This window comes from Mobula hypostoma, chromosome 14 (assembly GCF_963921235.1).
Source record: "Mobula hypostoma chromosome 14, sMobHyp1.1, whole genome shotgun sequence".
Classification (NCBI taxonomy): domain Eukaryota; kingdom Metazoa; phylum Chordata; class Chondrichthyes; order Myliobatiformes; family Myliobatidae; genus Mobula; species Mobula hypostoma.
In genome coordinates, this window is record NC_086110.1 from 24,630,636 (window position 1) to 24,648,278 (window position 17,643).

The following is a 17,643-nucleotide window of genomic DNA, read 5'->3' on the forward strand; positions in this document are numbered from 1 at the left end:
TTTATGTAGTAATGCACATTTAAATCCACATCTGTACTTTAACCTCGAACTTATTTTTATATAATTCATCATTCTTTATAATTACTGCTTGTTGTCTTGCATGTCACACCAATACACCACCGCAAATATCTAAAACATGTACATTTATATGGCGAATAAAGTTGATCCTTGATGAAAGCTGCAGTGCATACCATCTGCAAAACACACTGCAATTAATTGCCAAGACTACTCTGATATTATTTCCCAAAACTCAAATCTCATACTGGATTTGTTCATGAGTGATGGACCAACTTCAGTCAATATTCTGACAGTGAGTGCATATTTTTGCTTGTAACGAAAAGTTTTTGAAAAGGAGATATATAAAGCAGCTACAATGATTGTAGATTTTGGTTGGGTTGACCCTACTGTGATAAAGCAGAGATTGTCTGCAGTAAACTATGGGTAGAATGACTGAATAATGAGAAGGCTGAACCTTTCAGGCCGAGGTAGAAGCAAGGATAAGCTTTCATTCGTTACGGTGTCCCTATGGTAACCCTCTAGAATAACTCTCCAAGGGGATGCTAAGACTCTTCACGGGGGTGTTTGCATTGTTGGGTTTAGGATTGAAGGATGAACACCTGGTACCTTAAAACCAGAAAATCTAGGCATGTTGGTCATATACAGCAGCTCAACTAAGAGGCAAGCTCTAATCTTAAACCATCAATGTGCTATAGGAAACCTCAATAGAGATTAAGAAATGCAAATTTAGGGAAGCAAAGCCAATAGAAATATGGAGTCGAGCACTGGATATGGTCTGATGCTAATCTTATTATCCTACTACAACTGCTGCAGCCGAAGTGATACAGAATTATGTAGGTGCCTGGCCTTGCCTTGGATCATATCAGTAATATCAAAAGGGGTCTTTGGTGTTACTTGGATGATACAAGACTTCTACATTCTCTACTCCTGGCTTGTAACTTGGAAGGAAACTTCAGATTTGCTTCAGAGCATTGACACAACACAGGAAGTCAGCAATTCCCGTAATGAACATTTTCACATTTGGTGCAGAGGATGGGTTCCAGACTCTTGCTGCAGTATTTGGAGAGATCTTTAGATCTTGCTCTACTGCTATTGGTTATCAAAAGGAGGGTGGCCTCCAGCCAGTTATGGTGCTGCTTCACCACGAGGTACATTGAAATTCAGGGTGTACATCTGACAAGAAGATTGTAGCCACTGCACAAAGGCAAACAAGACCAAGCTTAAGCTTTCAAATTGCAAGGTGTGAACCATGACTGTTCTGTGTGAAGATCTACAGGCAAAATGCAGTGTTCACTAGATGGCCACAATTAATAATATTTCAAAACAACTTCACATTGACATAGGCACTCTTCAGGAAACCAGGTATTATCAGTTAGATCCATCAGGAAGAAAACTACGACTTCTGACAAAGGAAGAAATTACATGTGACCAAGAAAGATGGAATAGGAATTGCTACAGGACACGGTGTTGAGGATGATAGGGTAACATCAAAGGATACTTGTGACACTTGGCCTTCTCCTGAGGCAAAAGATTTGTTTACAATGTACTAAAGCCACCAAATTTCAGTTTCAAACATGAGCAAATCATATCTTTTAATGTGAGAGTAGACACTGATCATGATTCCTGGTTATATAGCTTCTGAAAAATAAATTAATATGGCTGAGATTCCTTGCATTTTGCTCTTACCATGAACTTTGTAGCACCAAATCATTCTTCTAAGATAGCTTTCGAACAAGGTGTCATGAAAACATTCCATCAGGCCACCGGCAACAACTTGTTTATTGCATCATTAGACATATCAATCTGAAAGGTATCTTCTTTACCCACAGTTATCCAAGTGTGTGGACTGTGAAGCCAGTCCTTGGAATGTTTCAGTGTCAAACTACAGCCTTATTTCCAAGGAAGGTTTACCATTCTAAGCAGAAAGGAGTTCCTTATATCAAAGATGGCAAAATATTGGAACCAAAGCATTCGAAGAAAGTGCTACTCTCGAGTGTCTGCCCTGATTTTGCACTGAAGTGGGAACACCTAATAATGCCCTCCACAGCAGCTGGAAAACCACAATGCAGGACAAAAGACTGGTTTATGGTCCACTCGATTAGTGAACCTAATTATCCCATTGCAAAGTGCCCAACGATAACAATAGCTAATCCCAAACCAAAAAAATGTTGCCAGCAAGGAGGGTAGAACAGAAACACAGTAAAACAAATGGCAAAGGCACTGTACCAATCACGATAGAATGTCGCTGTCTGGAGGAACCCAAACATCACGTGATGAAGGTCCGTCACTGATTACGGACGGCACATGGCGCACTCGGTAAAATGCTCATCCCCAGCAGTAATAGTGACTGGGTCTGAACCAGAGCTGCTGCATGGAGCTGTCTCATATAGAGGCAGCAGCAACCTGTCTGTCTGTCTGTGTCTTGTTTTATGGCGGTTGGCACCCAGCTTAATAGTGCATTACCGCCACCTTCTGCTCCGGAGTGTGCAATAGACGTACAGACATACATTCTAAATCCCCTCACCCAATCACTCACACACACATACCCTAACCTATACTTTATCCTCCCATCTTTGGCCATCCTAGTACCCTACTCCTGTTTATCCATCATATCCTATAAAAAACCCCTGTACCCCTTAAGAAAGCTAAAAATACCCTAACCTGTGCTCTCTCACCTATGCCCAGCAACCCTTTTAATGTGAATTCCTGTACCCCCAATTCCCTTAGTTTAATTCTCATCATCTCTCTCTGTATCCCATACTTCCTGCAACTCAGAACTACATGTTCTACTGAATCCTCTTCCTGACATTCCTCACACAATCCTGTCGGGTGTTTCCCTATCATTTTCAATGTTTTGTTTAATCCACAGTGTCCCAGCCTTAACCTAGTCCACACAGTTTCCTCTCTTCTGTATCCACTACCAACCCTAGTACCTGTAACACTTTTTTGTATTTGATATAAATGCCTCCCTTTCCCCTCCCTGTCCCATCTTTCTTGCCACATTTGGTTGATTTTTTTCCCAGATTACACACTTAACCTCTGCTTTACTGATACTAATGTGCATTTCTATGTTTTCTTTCTTTAACGCCTTCTTTGCCAACTCATCCACCCTCTCATTCCCCTTCACCCCTACATGTGCTGGAACCCATAGAAATTTTACCTGGCCTCCCTGATTCGCAATTCTTGCAACTAACTGAAGGACTTCATAAAGTACATTTTGCCAACTGTTTGTGTGAACAGACTTTAAACTTGCTCTAGCATATCTGAGCATATCAATGCTTTGACTTGTCTGGCTTTCTGCACCCATCGCAATGCAACCAACACTGCCAGAATCTCCACTGTAAACACCCCTAACTTATTAGATGTTCTTCTGCTGAGTCCAATTTCTTTTGCTGGTATAACCACCCCAAACCCTGTCACTCCTGTTTCGGGTTCCTTCGCATCATCCATATAAATGTGAGTATAATCACTATACTTTTCCATCACATGACAGTTAAATGCATTTACCAAATCAGTTTTATATTTTCCTTTCCTTTTTACCTCTAACAAATGCCAGTCTATGTCAGGCCATACAAGCTTCCATGCAGCTACAACCGGATAAACTACTGAAGGACTTATCCTTAGATCAAACACTCCACATTCTTTAGCAATATCATTCCCTACCCAACTAAAGGTATCCCTCTGAAACCTCCCATTTTCACAGCACTGCTGCAACACTCCTTTAGCAGGGTGAGAATCATTGTGCCCCCGCAAGTTAGCCCAGTAGTTTGCCATCAGCTGCATCCTTCCCAGTTGCAGCAGCAACCTGCACAGGTGTGCTGATGGTGGAGGATACCATCTTTAATTGGATAATTGAGTTAATTAGCTTTTGGTTGGTCTAGGGGGAGGGGCTTAGCGGTTATAAGCCTCAGGTTACCAAGGCTTTGGGGTTAGTTTTCTTTGGTGTTTAGCCTGAGGGTGGCTATATATATATATTGTTTTCTTCCCAGTTTTTGTCTTGTTTTGAGGTAAATAAAAACACCTCAATTTATTTTTGTGACTCAAGCCATCTGGTTATTTTTCTTAAACAATTGACCCACAATTTTTTGTGACACACCAGTGGACAAAGGCAAAAATTAGAGACATGGGTGAGGACATTAATTGTAATTGGACCACCTTGAAACAAGACAGCCCGCCTTCAATCAGGACAGTAGATTACAGATGAACAGGCAAAGCAAATAGATCGTAGAGCAGTACTCAGAGTTGTACTTCAAAACTTCTGTCAAAGCAAAGACAGTCAAGCAATACACATGGGAGAAAAGAGCTCGCAAGAAAAAAATAGCTACACCTACTCTTGAGTTCAGCAGATGCTATTGGGATTTTATTACACTGTGTTGGCTTCCATAAAGGAGATACTGCTCTGCCGCAGATTGAGGATGCAATCTAGGATACAAATTCATGGCCTTTGAGTGGGCACTCTACAGGAAATAACATAATGTGCTTCAATTCCCAACAGAAGGATGAAAAACTTCACCATGATGATGGCTGCCTGGCCTTCCTCTGCAGCAAGCAGATGTTGGCATCTGCTTGGGGATTCAATGCAGCGGTAATGTTAGTCATCAGATATTGAATTATTGGGTTTGCAGGTGTACAACTACAGTTGCCTACCGAGCCCTTATTGGAAAAGCCAGGCTTCAAACTCAGTTCAGAGCCCCACTTCATGCTCCTTGACAGTGCACAGCATCTGCCAAAGTACCGGGTAGTTCGTTGTGCCCACTTTTCAGCCATCTTCTGCAATCTCCCCTGTCAAAGTGTGGATTAGACTTCTCTACTGTGCAATGTATGCATGGCTTCTCCTACAGTGGGGGCATCTACTTTATCCTACCTTCCACACCTCTTATCACCAGTTACTGAGTAAATAACCATATAACTATATAACAATTACAGCATGGAAACAGGCCATCTTGGCCCTTCTAGTCCATGCCGAACTCTTACTCTCACCTGTCCCACCGACCTGCACTCAGCCCATAACCCTCCATTCCTTTCCTGTCCATCTATCTATCCAATTTAACTTTAAATGACAACATCGGACCTGCCTCAACTACTTCTGCTGGAAGCTCATTCCACACAGCTACCACTCTCTGAGTAAAGAAGTTCCCCCTCATGTTACCCCTAAACTTTTGCCCTTTAACTCTCAGCTCACATCCTCTTGTTTGAATCTCCCCTACTCGCAATGGAAAAAGCCTATCCACGTCAACCCTATCTATCCCCCTCATAACTTTAAATACCTCTGTCACTGACTTCTGACTTCTGAATAGATTCACTACCCTTCCAATAGTGTGTTAGTGTATTAGTGCAATGTGTTTGGTGAGACTCCTATCATGATTAAGTAATGTATGTGCGAATTTTGAGGCAAAGGTGTGCACCTTGTAGCGAGTTGTGAGAGTACAGACATTAACTACGAATCCATATTGATAGAGATTGTTGGACTGTGAGTGATGGAGGTGTGGAATGTCAAGCAGCATCCTAGGTTAGCTAAAATGCTTGGCATTTGAAGATGCATTCACAAACCTTACCCATATTCAAAGTTAATATTTTTTTTGGAGAACAATTTCCTGATCATTTGGAACTTGACTCCTGGTGTTGCCTGTCACAGCTATCTCCTCTCTCTTCCTTCACGCTGAGTTCTTGAAAGGTCACCCTGATCCCGTTTCAAAGAAAAACTTTACATTTCAACAATCTAGTCAAATTTCCTGGTCACCATTACAAAGACTTTTTTTTAAATCTAGTTATTTAAATGATCACAGATGTTGTGGTACAATACAGTCTAACGCCTCTGTAATGTTAATCCAGCCCTGAGTCCAGAATCCTAACCTTTACCCAGCCGTTGTACCACAGACAGTATTTTTATATGTTCTAGTGTCAGTCATTCACGAGATAAGTGCTTACTCCTAAAGGCTGATTTATACTTCTGCGTCAAGTCAATGCCATGGGTATGGCGTCACCGCAAACCCTATGCGGAGCCTACGGGGATCCCTACGCTGTAGCCTGATGCGCATCTCTCCCAAAATGTAACCACGTGTCGCGGCAACGCAGACCGCAACAACTGTGATTGGTCCGCCTGGTAGCATCGCATTTCCTCCTACGCTGCAATAGCTTCCCATTGGGCGACTGAAGGGCAGGGAAGGGACTCTGGCTGCATGGCTTTCCATAAAGCTTTACAGACCTCCGAAATTATGGAGGACAAATTTCGCTTTTATGAAAAAAGTCGCTCGCTTTAAATTTGTTTACCCCGAGAAAGACTACCATGACCATGAAGCCTTGCACGGGCAGGAGTGTGTGCATGCGCGACGTGCCTGACTTGCAGAGTGATGCAGACACACCAACGTACAAGTATAAAATGCTCACAACGCGCGTAGCCCACTTGCGTAGGTTACGGCGTCGATTTGACGCAGAAGTATAAGTCAGCCTTAAGGCAATAAGCAAATGGAATGCAGTTAACACAGGTACCATATGGTAAACATGCAAACAAGAGGGTAGTGTGAAGTTGTATTTCCTTTATCTGAGGCACTTGTTTGGAATAATAGTGACCATCATTTCCATTCTTGCTTTAGGAGAAGTTTAGCTCTCTTTAACCTTCATTTATTAGCTACTATATTTTGAAGTTTGTAACAATTTTCTCCTAGGTTAAGACCTAGTTCTCTGAAAGTTTCCAGTGTTATGATGACAGACCTCTTATTACTGGGTTCAACTCCCTCTTCCTCCCTTGGCACCAGTCTCACATTGTAAGGAAAAACGGAGAACAGAGGTCAGGAATTCTATATTTTCTACCCTCACATTTCTCACCAAACTCAACTGCATTCCTTCTGGACTGTGTGAATTTGAATGCTGCCAACATTTTAAGTATCTGCTTTTTACCTATTTTTATCCAATGTCTGAATGTCCTTTACTGCCTTTTGGCAACAATCTCTTCTTTAGTGGTTTCCAAAATAGCTTACTTTTATGTCATTAGTCACCCTCAATTTTCTTTTGACTAGCTTTTATTAGTACAGGAAATCCTGTGGCTATTTGGGTTATGGAAATACACTCCAAGAGAATTCACAAATCGCTACTCAAGAATTTGAGATACAGAGTAAAATTTGCTCTTGCAAAATTTATGCAAAAAATGTATATTTTCTAACTTGCACTTCTTGACATATGCAGATGTCGCGACCCCACAATGTAGATAATTAGAGTATAGATTTATAGCATAAGATTATTTGTTAGAAACCGTATAATCTTAATTTGGCTGCATTCACTAAATAACAAAGGACTGACACAAGTTACTTTATATAAAGAAAATATTGCATTTAACATACATTTTAACTGTTAAATTTACAAGTGAGGTCACTTTTATTTAAGTTAATTGGTGTTTCATAGCTTGTGTAGGTTAAATTTGAGAATTCTTTAACTGAGAGGTAAAGCTACTACTAATAATGAAGTTACATTTTTATGCCTCTTTCTATCCTCAGGATCTCCATTAAAGATTGACAGTCAGGAAAACAACTTTGAAGTTAAAAAAAAACAAAAACAAATGCAAGTGCATTAACAACATAAAATCCATTTTAGCAGGGTGAAGGATAAAATTTGGCCAAGTACCTATTCCCCTTGAATTATGTCATGAGAGGTTTTGCATCCATGTGGGAGAGTAGATATCTCTTTGATTTATTATCGAGAATCAGGACTTTCTAGAACTTGATCACCCATTTGGAGTTAAAATGGGATTTTTGAACTTTTCTACCCAAATGAATTGTGGTAATCTGTCATTGATTGCACTTAAAATAGATGTAATCTGATTTTTGGAATTGAGGAGTATGGGAATAGATAAAGAAAATGCTTCTGAAGTAGAAGTTCTGCCACGATTTTGTTGAAAGCTGCAGAAGTCTGCAGAGGCTGCATGGCTTTCTCCTGCTCATTTTCCTTCTGTAATTATGTACATATCCTTTACTCTCGTTGATCACTTTCTTATTTGCACCTTCTCAAGGCAGATCAACTGCAAATAACAAGATTTCACTACCCTCTCTATGCTGATGTCACTGCTTTTTGTCCTATTCCATCTCTCTCTTGGTCTCTGTTGATCACAGATATTTCCCTTATTCTCTCCTCTCCCATTCCTTCACTGTAACTTTTCCTAATTTCAAAAAAGGGTCACCAACTTGAAAACTTAGCTCTCTCCACATATGCTGTCTGTCCAACTCAGTATTTTCTCTCCATTGCTCATTTCCTTCCTACAGTTTTCTTCCAGAGATGGGTAGCTTCTGGAAAGTTGTACACCAAATAAACAAAGCTGCAACCCAAATGCTATCAGATGATTATCCTTAAAATTGTACAATCTTAAAGCAGCATTGATCTTAACAATCAATATAATGTAGGCACACACCACACAATTTGCATTTATTTCTTTAAAATATTCAGTATTTTTAATATCTTGAGCAATAATTGGTAACCGTTTGACTGTTTTCTGTTTTGATATGCAAGACTGATATCATGAAATAAAGTTTGGCAAGATGTATTTATTAAATTAAGATTAATGTTATAGTAAAAAGCTGATGTCTCTGCTTTTTGATTTCTTTATATGGGGATATTTCAGCTTCCCAATTATGTAATAACATTCTGTACTACCACGATGATTCTACAAACAACAACCTTTTCAATTTTGTTTCAAGTCTAGCTTCAATACTGCTTAACACTGATCAACTGACAAAGATGTGATTGTATTGAGCTCGCAGTTATGTAGATGATCCGCTTTTGCAGGAGGGAATATTCTATACAAATAGTCTGGAAGCAAAATGTTCCATGATATATTGACAAACTGCAAACATGAACTCTTCATTAGAATATCATTCCTTAGACATTCTTTCCCTGTGACATATTTCCAGTGTTAACTATCAGGTTATTTTGCATTTGAAAGGCCAATAAAAAAATAAAATATATTTCTGGATAACTGCTGTAAGATAATGGTTTGGAAATGCAAATCTTAAAAAGAATCATTTATATGTTGTATTATATTGAAAAACTGTTAAATGCAAATCAAGGTAAATGAATAGAATTAATGTTTGTGACTGATATTCATCAGAAAACTAGCCCATATTTACATTTCTTGGATGAAGCACACTCTGCTTCTGTCACTTGTAATAATAAGAACATAGTGAGGGTGAAAATGGAACTGAAGGGATTTAATATGGATGGAAATCAAAAATGACAAATAGGAAAGCTGTGGATTAAATAATAAAGGAATATAAAAATAAATAAGAACTGCTCTAAACACCTAATACATGATAGAAATCAAGTGACAAACCAATGCTCAAAACTAACTCATGGACAATAACAGTGACTTTTCCTCAGTACATAACAGCAAGACTGAAAATCTAGATTAGATTAGATTAGATTCAATGTCATTGTCATTGTGCCAAGTACAGATACAAAGCCAATGAAATGCAGTTAGCACCTAACCAGAGATGCAAAGAATAGTGTTATTTACAAAATAACTGCGAATAAAAAGTAAGTGCTACAGCACACAAATATAAAAGTACTGGGACAGTACAATATGGGTGCAATACTGCTTAGCGCTGTGATGTAAGGTTCAGCAGGGTCACAGACTCAGGGAAGAATAAAAAATATATCCTAACTACCAAGAATTTAATCCGATCTGCACTTTGTGTTTGTTACCACCACTGTCCTCTTCATGTACGCCATGGATATAGTAATGAACAAGGGACATACTGAGCTGCAGCTCTCTGCTGCAACAATCTGGTGAAGCAGAGTGACTTGCAAGCAGTGACTGGGGGCTTTCGCAGCTGATCCTGAGCATCCTCCACCGGGATGCCCTTGTGCCCTCTTAAGGTTCTTTGTTTTAAATGCCCTTCAACTGTTTCTAAATGATAATTAGAAATACGTAAAAGCAGTAGCAATGGATAGTAAAAATGTCACTTTACATACAAATTAAGTGATATTTAATTTAAAAAACAATAATGATTAAACAAAATACAATCCATTTACCTTTTCAATCCACTCATGTTTTGTAAGGAAGGTTGGTTTAACGCTTTAAGGTCATATCAGTAAGAAGCAAGTTAACTTGACTGAGCTCCAGCCCTAGATTCAGTGATAAGTCAGCAGTGGAATGAAGGGTTAGATGTACTATCATCTGATGTCCAGCTCATTCTTGACTTCCGCACTGCAATCTACAAAATTTAATGTTTAGGAACATGCTGACCTGCTCAATGTTTTGTCTGGTAGTTTTTTTTAACTACTGCCAGCTGGATGACTCAGGACTGAACTTCAGGATGATTCAAGACTTTAAGATTGAAGGGTGTGGGATGATTGATATTTAAATATGGAGAGCACATTTTATATTATATTTTATGGGGTGCATGTAAAATAACTAGAATCAACCATCAGTACACTACAGTGTGGGATGAACATATTTCATAGAGCTTGCAGTACAGAAACATATCACTTGTTCAGGGCAGTCTCTGTCAACAACATGCATGTAACCATATGAGCCCCCACATACTTTTTCACGTCTAACTTATTGGCATCTCTTTCATTCTCTCTAATATTGCTTTACAGCTTCCCTTTAATTACACTTGTGCCATATGTCTTAACTACTTTTTGTCGTATATATTAAGTTCTATGTTCTTACAGCACTTAGCATAAAGAAATTCATGAATTTCATAATAGATTAAATAATAACTATCTTATTTTATAGACAAATTTGCAGTATACCCCATATATTTTCTTGACATCTGTCCTCTCAAATCTCTTGCTAATTTTAAAGACAATCATTCTTTTATAAGAGAAAGAATTCATTATATAAAATACAAAATACAGTATATGAATAATATACTGTTTAATAAATATAAGATGGTTACATTATTCGGCGAAATAAAGTAAAGGGAAATAAGTATTTTGAAACCTCTGAAAGACAATTATTTGTTTTTATGGTCTAATAATACTGTGGAGGTAGCTCATCACATTCGTTATCAGTGGCTTAAAATCTAATAGAGTGCGTCAACTTTTGAATTCAGTTGTCCCCTGAAGAAAATGTTCAAAAAAAGTAGTGGGAATGATTTACAGGTACAGCACCGGGATGGAATTTGATTTTGCTTTCAACAAGCGATTAAAAGTGAATAGAGCTGAACCTGTTTTCGTAAGAAACTATTCCAATGCATCCGAAGCCACTGGTGATTTAGTTCCGTAAAGTTTATTTTGGAAACGGGGTAATTGATTCGGGGTTACAATAACATGGGTGGAGAGTGTCAGTGGAGTTGCCAGAAATAAATGGGTGAAAGTATAGAATGTGCCTGCCTGCTGGGACCGGCAAGGTTTCAGTCCCGAATGCAAGTCGCATTTTTACCTTTTTCTTGGATCGCTTTGATTTCTTCGACATGTTCTTCATCTTCTTATGGAGATGAAACAAGATCTGAATGGAGACACAACTGCGATGAAAGAACAGCTATGCGAAACGCCCCTTTGATTTACAATTACTGATAAAATAAAAGTAAGCAATTGCGTGTGTATATCTCAACGCAGTTAACTGCGGAGGTAAGCATCCAACTTCGCTAAATATTAAACGAATTAGAGAGGCACTTCCAATAATATGGCATAGAATTCTGAGCAGTTCCTGTCCGATAAGGGAACAATCCTAGCAACCAGGTTGTATGCACTCCCGGTACTATCAAAATATATCACACTTGATATAAACTTAATTAAACTGGACGTGCTGAAGTATTATACATTGACGAAGGAGCTCGGATCCGAAACGTTCACTGATTCTCTTTTTACGGACGTTAAGTAGCCTGCCGAGAGTTCCTCGCATTTTGTTTTACTTCAGATATCTAGCACCGTTAGTTTTTTAAAAAAAATCATGATCTCGGGTTTTGGGATTATACCATGATTTATTGGACTTCGAAACACACGCAATTAATTCTTTCTTTCAATAAGCAAGACTTCAGAGACTGGGTTATAATTCTCTATTCTACCGATTTTTAAATGAAACTGCTGTCTGGATTGTGAACAAAAACAAAAGGAAATCGGCTGAGGAAATCAGCGCTTCAAGCATTAGGGGGTCGATTTGTTAGTTGGTCCCGTTATCTTGCTTATCCTCACCTCTCCCTCCAACCCGTTCTCAGAGTAACTCCCGCGACTTGCTACTCTACCGGCACCGGGTTGTGATGAACTTTCCACCGACTCACGGCGTGGGTGGCTTGCCTTTTGGGGCAAGGCTCAAATTACCTTAGCATAGCAGAAGCAGATTAGCAGCAAAGGCAGCAGGTACCCGATGATCAGGATGCCCACGCTGTAGACCTGCTGCTGGATTTTGTTGTGCCATATTCCCCAGCAGAAGGATTTGTTCGGGGCTTCCGAATATTCCGAATACAGATTCTGGTGCTGAGCCACGGGCGCTGCAACCAGCAGCGAAAGCAGCCAAATCAGCGCCACTCCCGCCGAGGCGTTCCTCCTGTTCCGGATGCGCGGCCGTCGCTTGCAGTGCACCACAGCGATATACCTGTCCACCGACATGGCCACCATGGTGAAGATGCTCACCAGCATGGTCGCCGTCTTAAAATAGTGCACCGTCTTGCAAAGGAAGGCGCCAAATACCCACTCGGGGAGCGAGTAAATCGTGGCTTCGAAGGGCACACAGAACACCAGGAAGGAGAGGCTGGCAACACTGAGATTCAGGATGAAGGTGTTGGTTGTACTCTCCGAACTCCTCGATTTGGTCCGTCCCAGGACGATCAACACTAGGGTGTTCCCAACAACGCCGAGAAAGAATATCAAGCCAAAGACAATGGGCACTACCACCGCCTCTGCTCCGACCTGGAAGGTATCCGAGCTGGCGTTTCCCCGGGAAGCGTTGTTGCTGCTGGAGAACATGTTGTCCGTATCCATCCAGAGTGCAGAAAGGTGCGGCTTCGCCGTCTGGTCCCTGCCGTTACTCCGGTCGGGAGGCGCAGCTGAGTGGAATCACTGAATAACCAGACCGCGGCATAGTCGCAGCGAGTGACTGCTGCTCCCGACCCTGGGGCAGGAAGCGCAAGTGGAACTGACTCGCTGCCTCAGCCAGTATCTCCACCTCAGTCAGTATCTCCACCTCAGTCCTTCCGATCTCACCTTAACGACGCATAGCTGACAGCTACTGCCCAGCTCTGGTGATAAAACAGTCATTCTTCCATTCAGAACTGGAAGACAAATGTACACCCATTCTCCGGATATTAGCCAGCCCAATTACTTCCCCTCCCCTCCTTTGGAGTTCGGTGTTCCTCTGCAAACACAGATTAACCGCGATTACCTGTCAGAATCTGATTTTAAGAGCACTGGACGCGTGAAAACAAATTGTCAGCAATTTATAATTAAACCAAAGTGCCGGCGTAATTATTAGTACCCGTAGTCAATTAAGGCTATGTAATCACGAAGAGGATTCCCGTACAGTCCTTTTCTTGACCGGTACGTATACAATATTCGCAGATCGCTCTCTCGCTGAAACAGTTTCTGTTCGTGAGAGGGTCGCGCCCTGTCAAATCCTTCCTGTACAGTCAGAAACTCATTCCCAACGCACGAAGCAAACATGTTGAGGAGATGGTTGCCCTCCTCATTGCAAGGAGGACCCGTGGATGGATGCAAAGTGTCTTTTCAAGATTCAACCCGAGTACCAAGACGATTCTCTAATGTCCTGGCTGATCCCAAGAACATTCACGGAGAAGGACAGACAGTGTTGCTGCAATACCATCAGCTCTTCGGTCTACCCGGAACTCGCTGCTCCTGCAGTACAAGGAGATGTCGGTAAGGAGATGCCGAGGACTGGCCCACTCTGGTGTGCAGGACTGTGTGCTGAGGCTTGGCGGAGGTGACGCGAAGAGTCTGTGGGGAAGGACTGCAGTCCTAGACATCGCATGGTTGTGTCCCATGTGGAAGTCTATCAAAAAACTGTTTCTCACACATGTGGCAATGGTGCCGTGTAAATAAAAATGTGCTAACACTCCTAACGACACCAAAAGCTCCAGCAATTTTTTTTTACAGATGTACCGTGGGAGAACACACTGTGACTCGTGGCATCACCTGGTACTATACAGACTCCAATGCACAGGCTCAGAGAAAGCTGCGGAGGATTCGAGACTCAGTTAGCCTCATCGTGATCACTACCCTTCCCACCAATGAGGATACCTTCAACAGGCGATGCTTCAAAAGGGCGGCATCCATCATTAAGGACCCTCACCCTCCAGGACCTGTCCTCTTCTCATCACTAACCTCAGGGAGGAGGTACAGGAGCCTTAAGGATGCACTCTCACTCTTTTAGGAACAGATTCTTCCCTTCTGCTATCATAGTCCCGTGAGGACTATCTCACTATTTTACTCCCTGTAGCACTGTGTATGTATTTGTTTGTTTCTTTTTATTTCTTCATGTAACCTATAGTAATTTTTATGTATTACTCCATATCGCTGCCGCAAAACAACAAATTTCATGACATATGCCAGTGATAGTAAACTGGTGCTGAATGTATTGAACAAATGACATTGTGAATGTATAGACACTCCAAATGTAAAATGCCATGCTCTGTCTCTTCTTTTGTACATATACATATTTTCATGAAAAATGTTTGTTTTGAAATGAAAAGTTAGACCATACAACCATTAGATATAGGAGTAGAATTAGGCCATTTGGCCCATCGAGTGTGCTCCACCATTTCATCATGGCTGATCCATTTTGCCTCTCAGCCCCGGTCTCCTGCCTTCTCCCCATAGCCTTTCATGCCCTGACTAATCAATAATCTATTAAACTCTGCCTTGAATATACCCAATGACTTGGCTTCCATAGATGCCTGTGGTAATGAATTCCACAGACTCACCGCTCTCTGGCTAAATAAATTCCTCTTCATCTCCATTCAAAAAGGACACCCCTCTCTCTGAGGCTGTGTTCTCTGGTCTTAGACTCCCCCACCACAGGAAACACCTTTTCCACATCCACTCAATTCAGGCCTTTCAACATTCGATAGATTTCAATGAGGTCACCCCTCATTCTTCTGAATTCTACTTAGTAGAGACCCAGAGCCATCAAACACTTCATATGAGAAAACTCAATCCTGGAATCATTTTTGTGAACCTTCTTTGAACCCTCTCCAATGTCAGCACATCAGGGGCCCAAAACTTCTCAATACTCCAAGTGAGACCTCATCAGTGTTTTATAAAGCCTCAACATAACATTTTTGCTTTTATATCCTGGTCCTCTTGAAATGAATGCTAACACCCCATTTGCCTTCCACACCACTGACTCAGCCTGCAATTTAACCTTTAGAGAATCTTGCACAAGGATTCCCAAGTCCCTTTGCACCTCAGATTTTTGAAGTTTCTGAAATATGAACTGTTAAACATGATTTATATAACACCAACATTCATAATGGAAAGGAAATGGACTGTAAGTTGCTGGTAGCTCTTTAATTTAACATGCCCCAGTAACTTTAAAATTGCAAATTGAACATATGTCTTGTGAGAGTCCTGGGGAGATGTGAGAAACCAGGCCAATTGTCAGTAATCTGCCATTACTTTTAATTTCACAGGAGAGGAGACTGGTGCACCAAAACAAACATGGACCTGGACTTGGGGTACAAACAACACTTTGGTGATAACTGGTCTATGGCTCAGCAATCATTCTAACAAATGGCTCTGCCTACCGCTCATTTCAGATTACACTTCCAAGAAAGAAATTATAAATTTCAGAGTAAGATACCCCTACAGCCAAATGCTTCTGTATTGCCACTACCGTTAACTTATCCCAGCAACGTCATATATGTATTCCTAAATAAACGTTGAGAAACAGATATTATCATGTACAAGTCTCACAGCAAAACATTACATCATTGAACTTTGTCTGTAATGTTGACTCGAGTCATACAAAAAACTTTTTTTTCTTTTGATTAAGGATTCACTATCTATTTTTGTGTATCTTAGATCCTATGCACTTTCTTCAGTGCTGAACGTATATTTACAAAGAATGCTGCTTTAAATGGTGCAAGTGATATGGTCTCTGTGTGATTTCACAATTAGGCAGATTAAGAGGGATTTATACAGGCGGTTAGTCACGTATCCATCTAATAACTCTGTCAATGAAAGCTCCTTGAGAAGGATGGCCATTAGATCCACTCAGATTTCACCAAAACATCTATTTTTTTGTATTCCATTAGATCAAAACTCACGTTCACTCTGCTTACAGTCCATTTCAAATGCTGATCACTAAATGCATAAAGACTTTCCAAATGTCACTCCTGAAATGATTGTGTCCTGTTTTAATCCTGTGCTGCCTTGTCTCCCTCTCACACTTTAATGCGAAGTGTTCCAAATAAGCATTTTTCACCCAGTCTTCCAAGTTTCATGCATGGGTGTGGAAGGGAGGGGTTTGGGGTGCAATTGCTAAATTGCTGAGCCGGTAATCCTAAATTCTGGGCTAAAAGGTGCAGAATTCAGGTTTGAATACGACTTCTGTGCGGTTTATATTCAGCTAATAATCTGCCGGGGGTGGGGAGGAGGTGGGGCATGAACTAGCCTGTATTATGATGGCCACAAAAACCATAGCAAACTCACCGATGTCATTCAGGCAGGGAAGTAAATCTGCTGTCCTTAATTGCTGTAGCTTATGTAACCCCAGGCTTGTCACGTGCAGTTGATACTAGGATGCCCTAATAAGCCATTTAATTCTCAAGGGGCAATTCAGGGGGAAAAAAGCAGTACACAGGTAAATGCTGAAATTAGCAGCAAGGACCATGTTCTAAAAAATAAATACGTTAAAAAAATCCAAGCAAGTGGCTGTGTCTGCCTCAGGTTTTAGATTACATTTTCAGGAAAGGAGTTATCAACTTCAGACCATGATAAATGGATACTAATAGTTACATTGCAACAATTGATATCTTAGCATGTCTCTTCTTCTTCATGTGCCTTGCGTGTTACATGCTTGGACGATCATGGCTCTCCACATCGAACGATCCCTCGCGGTGTCAATGATATCTCGCACGCTTAGATCTGTTATCTCTTTCACATTATCCATATATTTTCTTCTTTGCCTTCTTCTTCTGTATTTCCCAGGCATACGGCCTTGTAATGTAAGGCATTCTATTTCTCCCTTTCTGATGACATGGCCCAGGAATTTAAGTTTCCTCTCATTTAATGTTCTCATTAAAGATCTTTTAGTATGGCCATGTTGGAGTACCATCTCATTAATTGCCCTATCTCTATATGATATTTTCAGCGTTCTTTTAAGAAAACACATTTCTGTTGCTTCTAAGTTCCCTTGGAGATCTGGTGTTATAGTCCATGTTTCGGAAGCATACAGCAAGATTGACCAAATGTAACATTTTAGTAGCCTAAGCCTTGTTGTCATAGAAATGTGCCTGTTGGTAAAAATGGGTTTCATTTTTTGGAAGTTGGTTTTGGCAACGGCAATTCTTCTTTTTTATTTCTACTTTACTTCAAGCATCTTGTGATATCAAGCTACCAAGGTAATTAAAGCTGAAGGTTTTCTTAATTTCTTAATTCCAGTAATTTTCTTGTGCATTTCTTTACTGTTGTTAACATGGCCTTCTACTTCATTACATTTTTGGGTCGGCCATTCTTCCT

The 17,643-nt window shown here is 40.6% G+C and overlaps 1 protein-coding gene across 1 annotated transcript in view; it reads right to left on the minus strand.

Annotated features, from left to right (window-relative positions):
- Positions 1 to 13,580, minus strand: part of galr1b (galanin receptor 1b) — a 29,980-nt gene extending 16,400 nt beyond the window's left edge. Inside the window, exons 1-2 of the mRNA XM_063066828.1 lie at positions 12,271 to 13,580; positions 11,393 to 11,458 (exon numbers count right to left, since the gene is read on the minus strand). Coding sequence (XP_062922898.1) covers positions 11,393 to 11,458; positions 12,271 to 12,930 — 726 coding nt within the window. The 5' untranslated portion in view covers positions 12,931 to 13,580. The remainder of the gene's footprint in view (positions 1 to 11,392; positions 11,459 to 12,270) is intronic.
- Between the last annotated feature and the right edge of the window lie 4,063 nt (positions 13,581 to 17,643).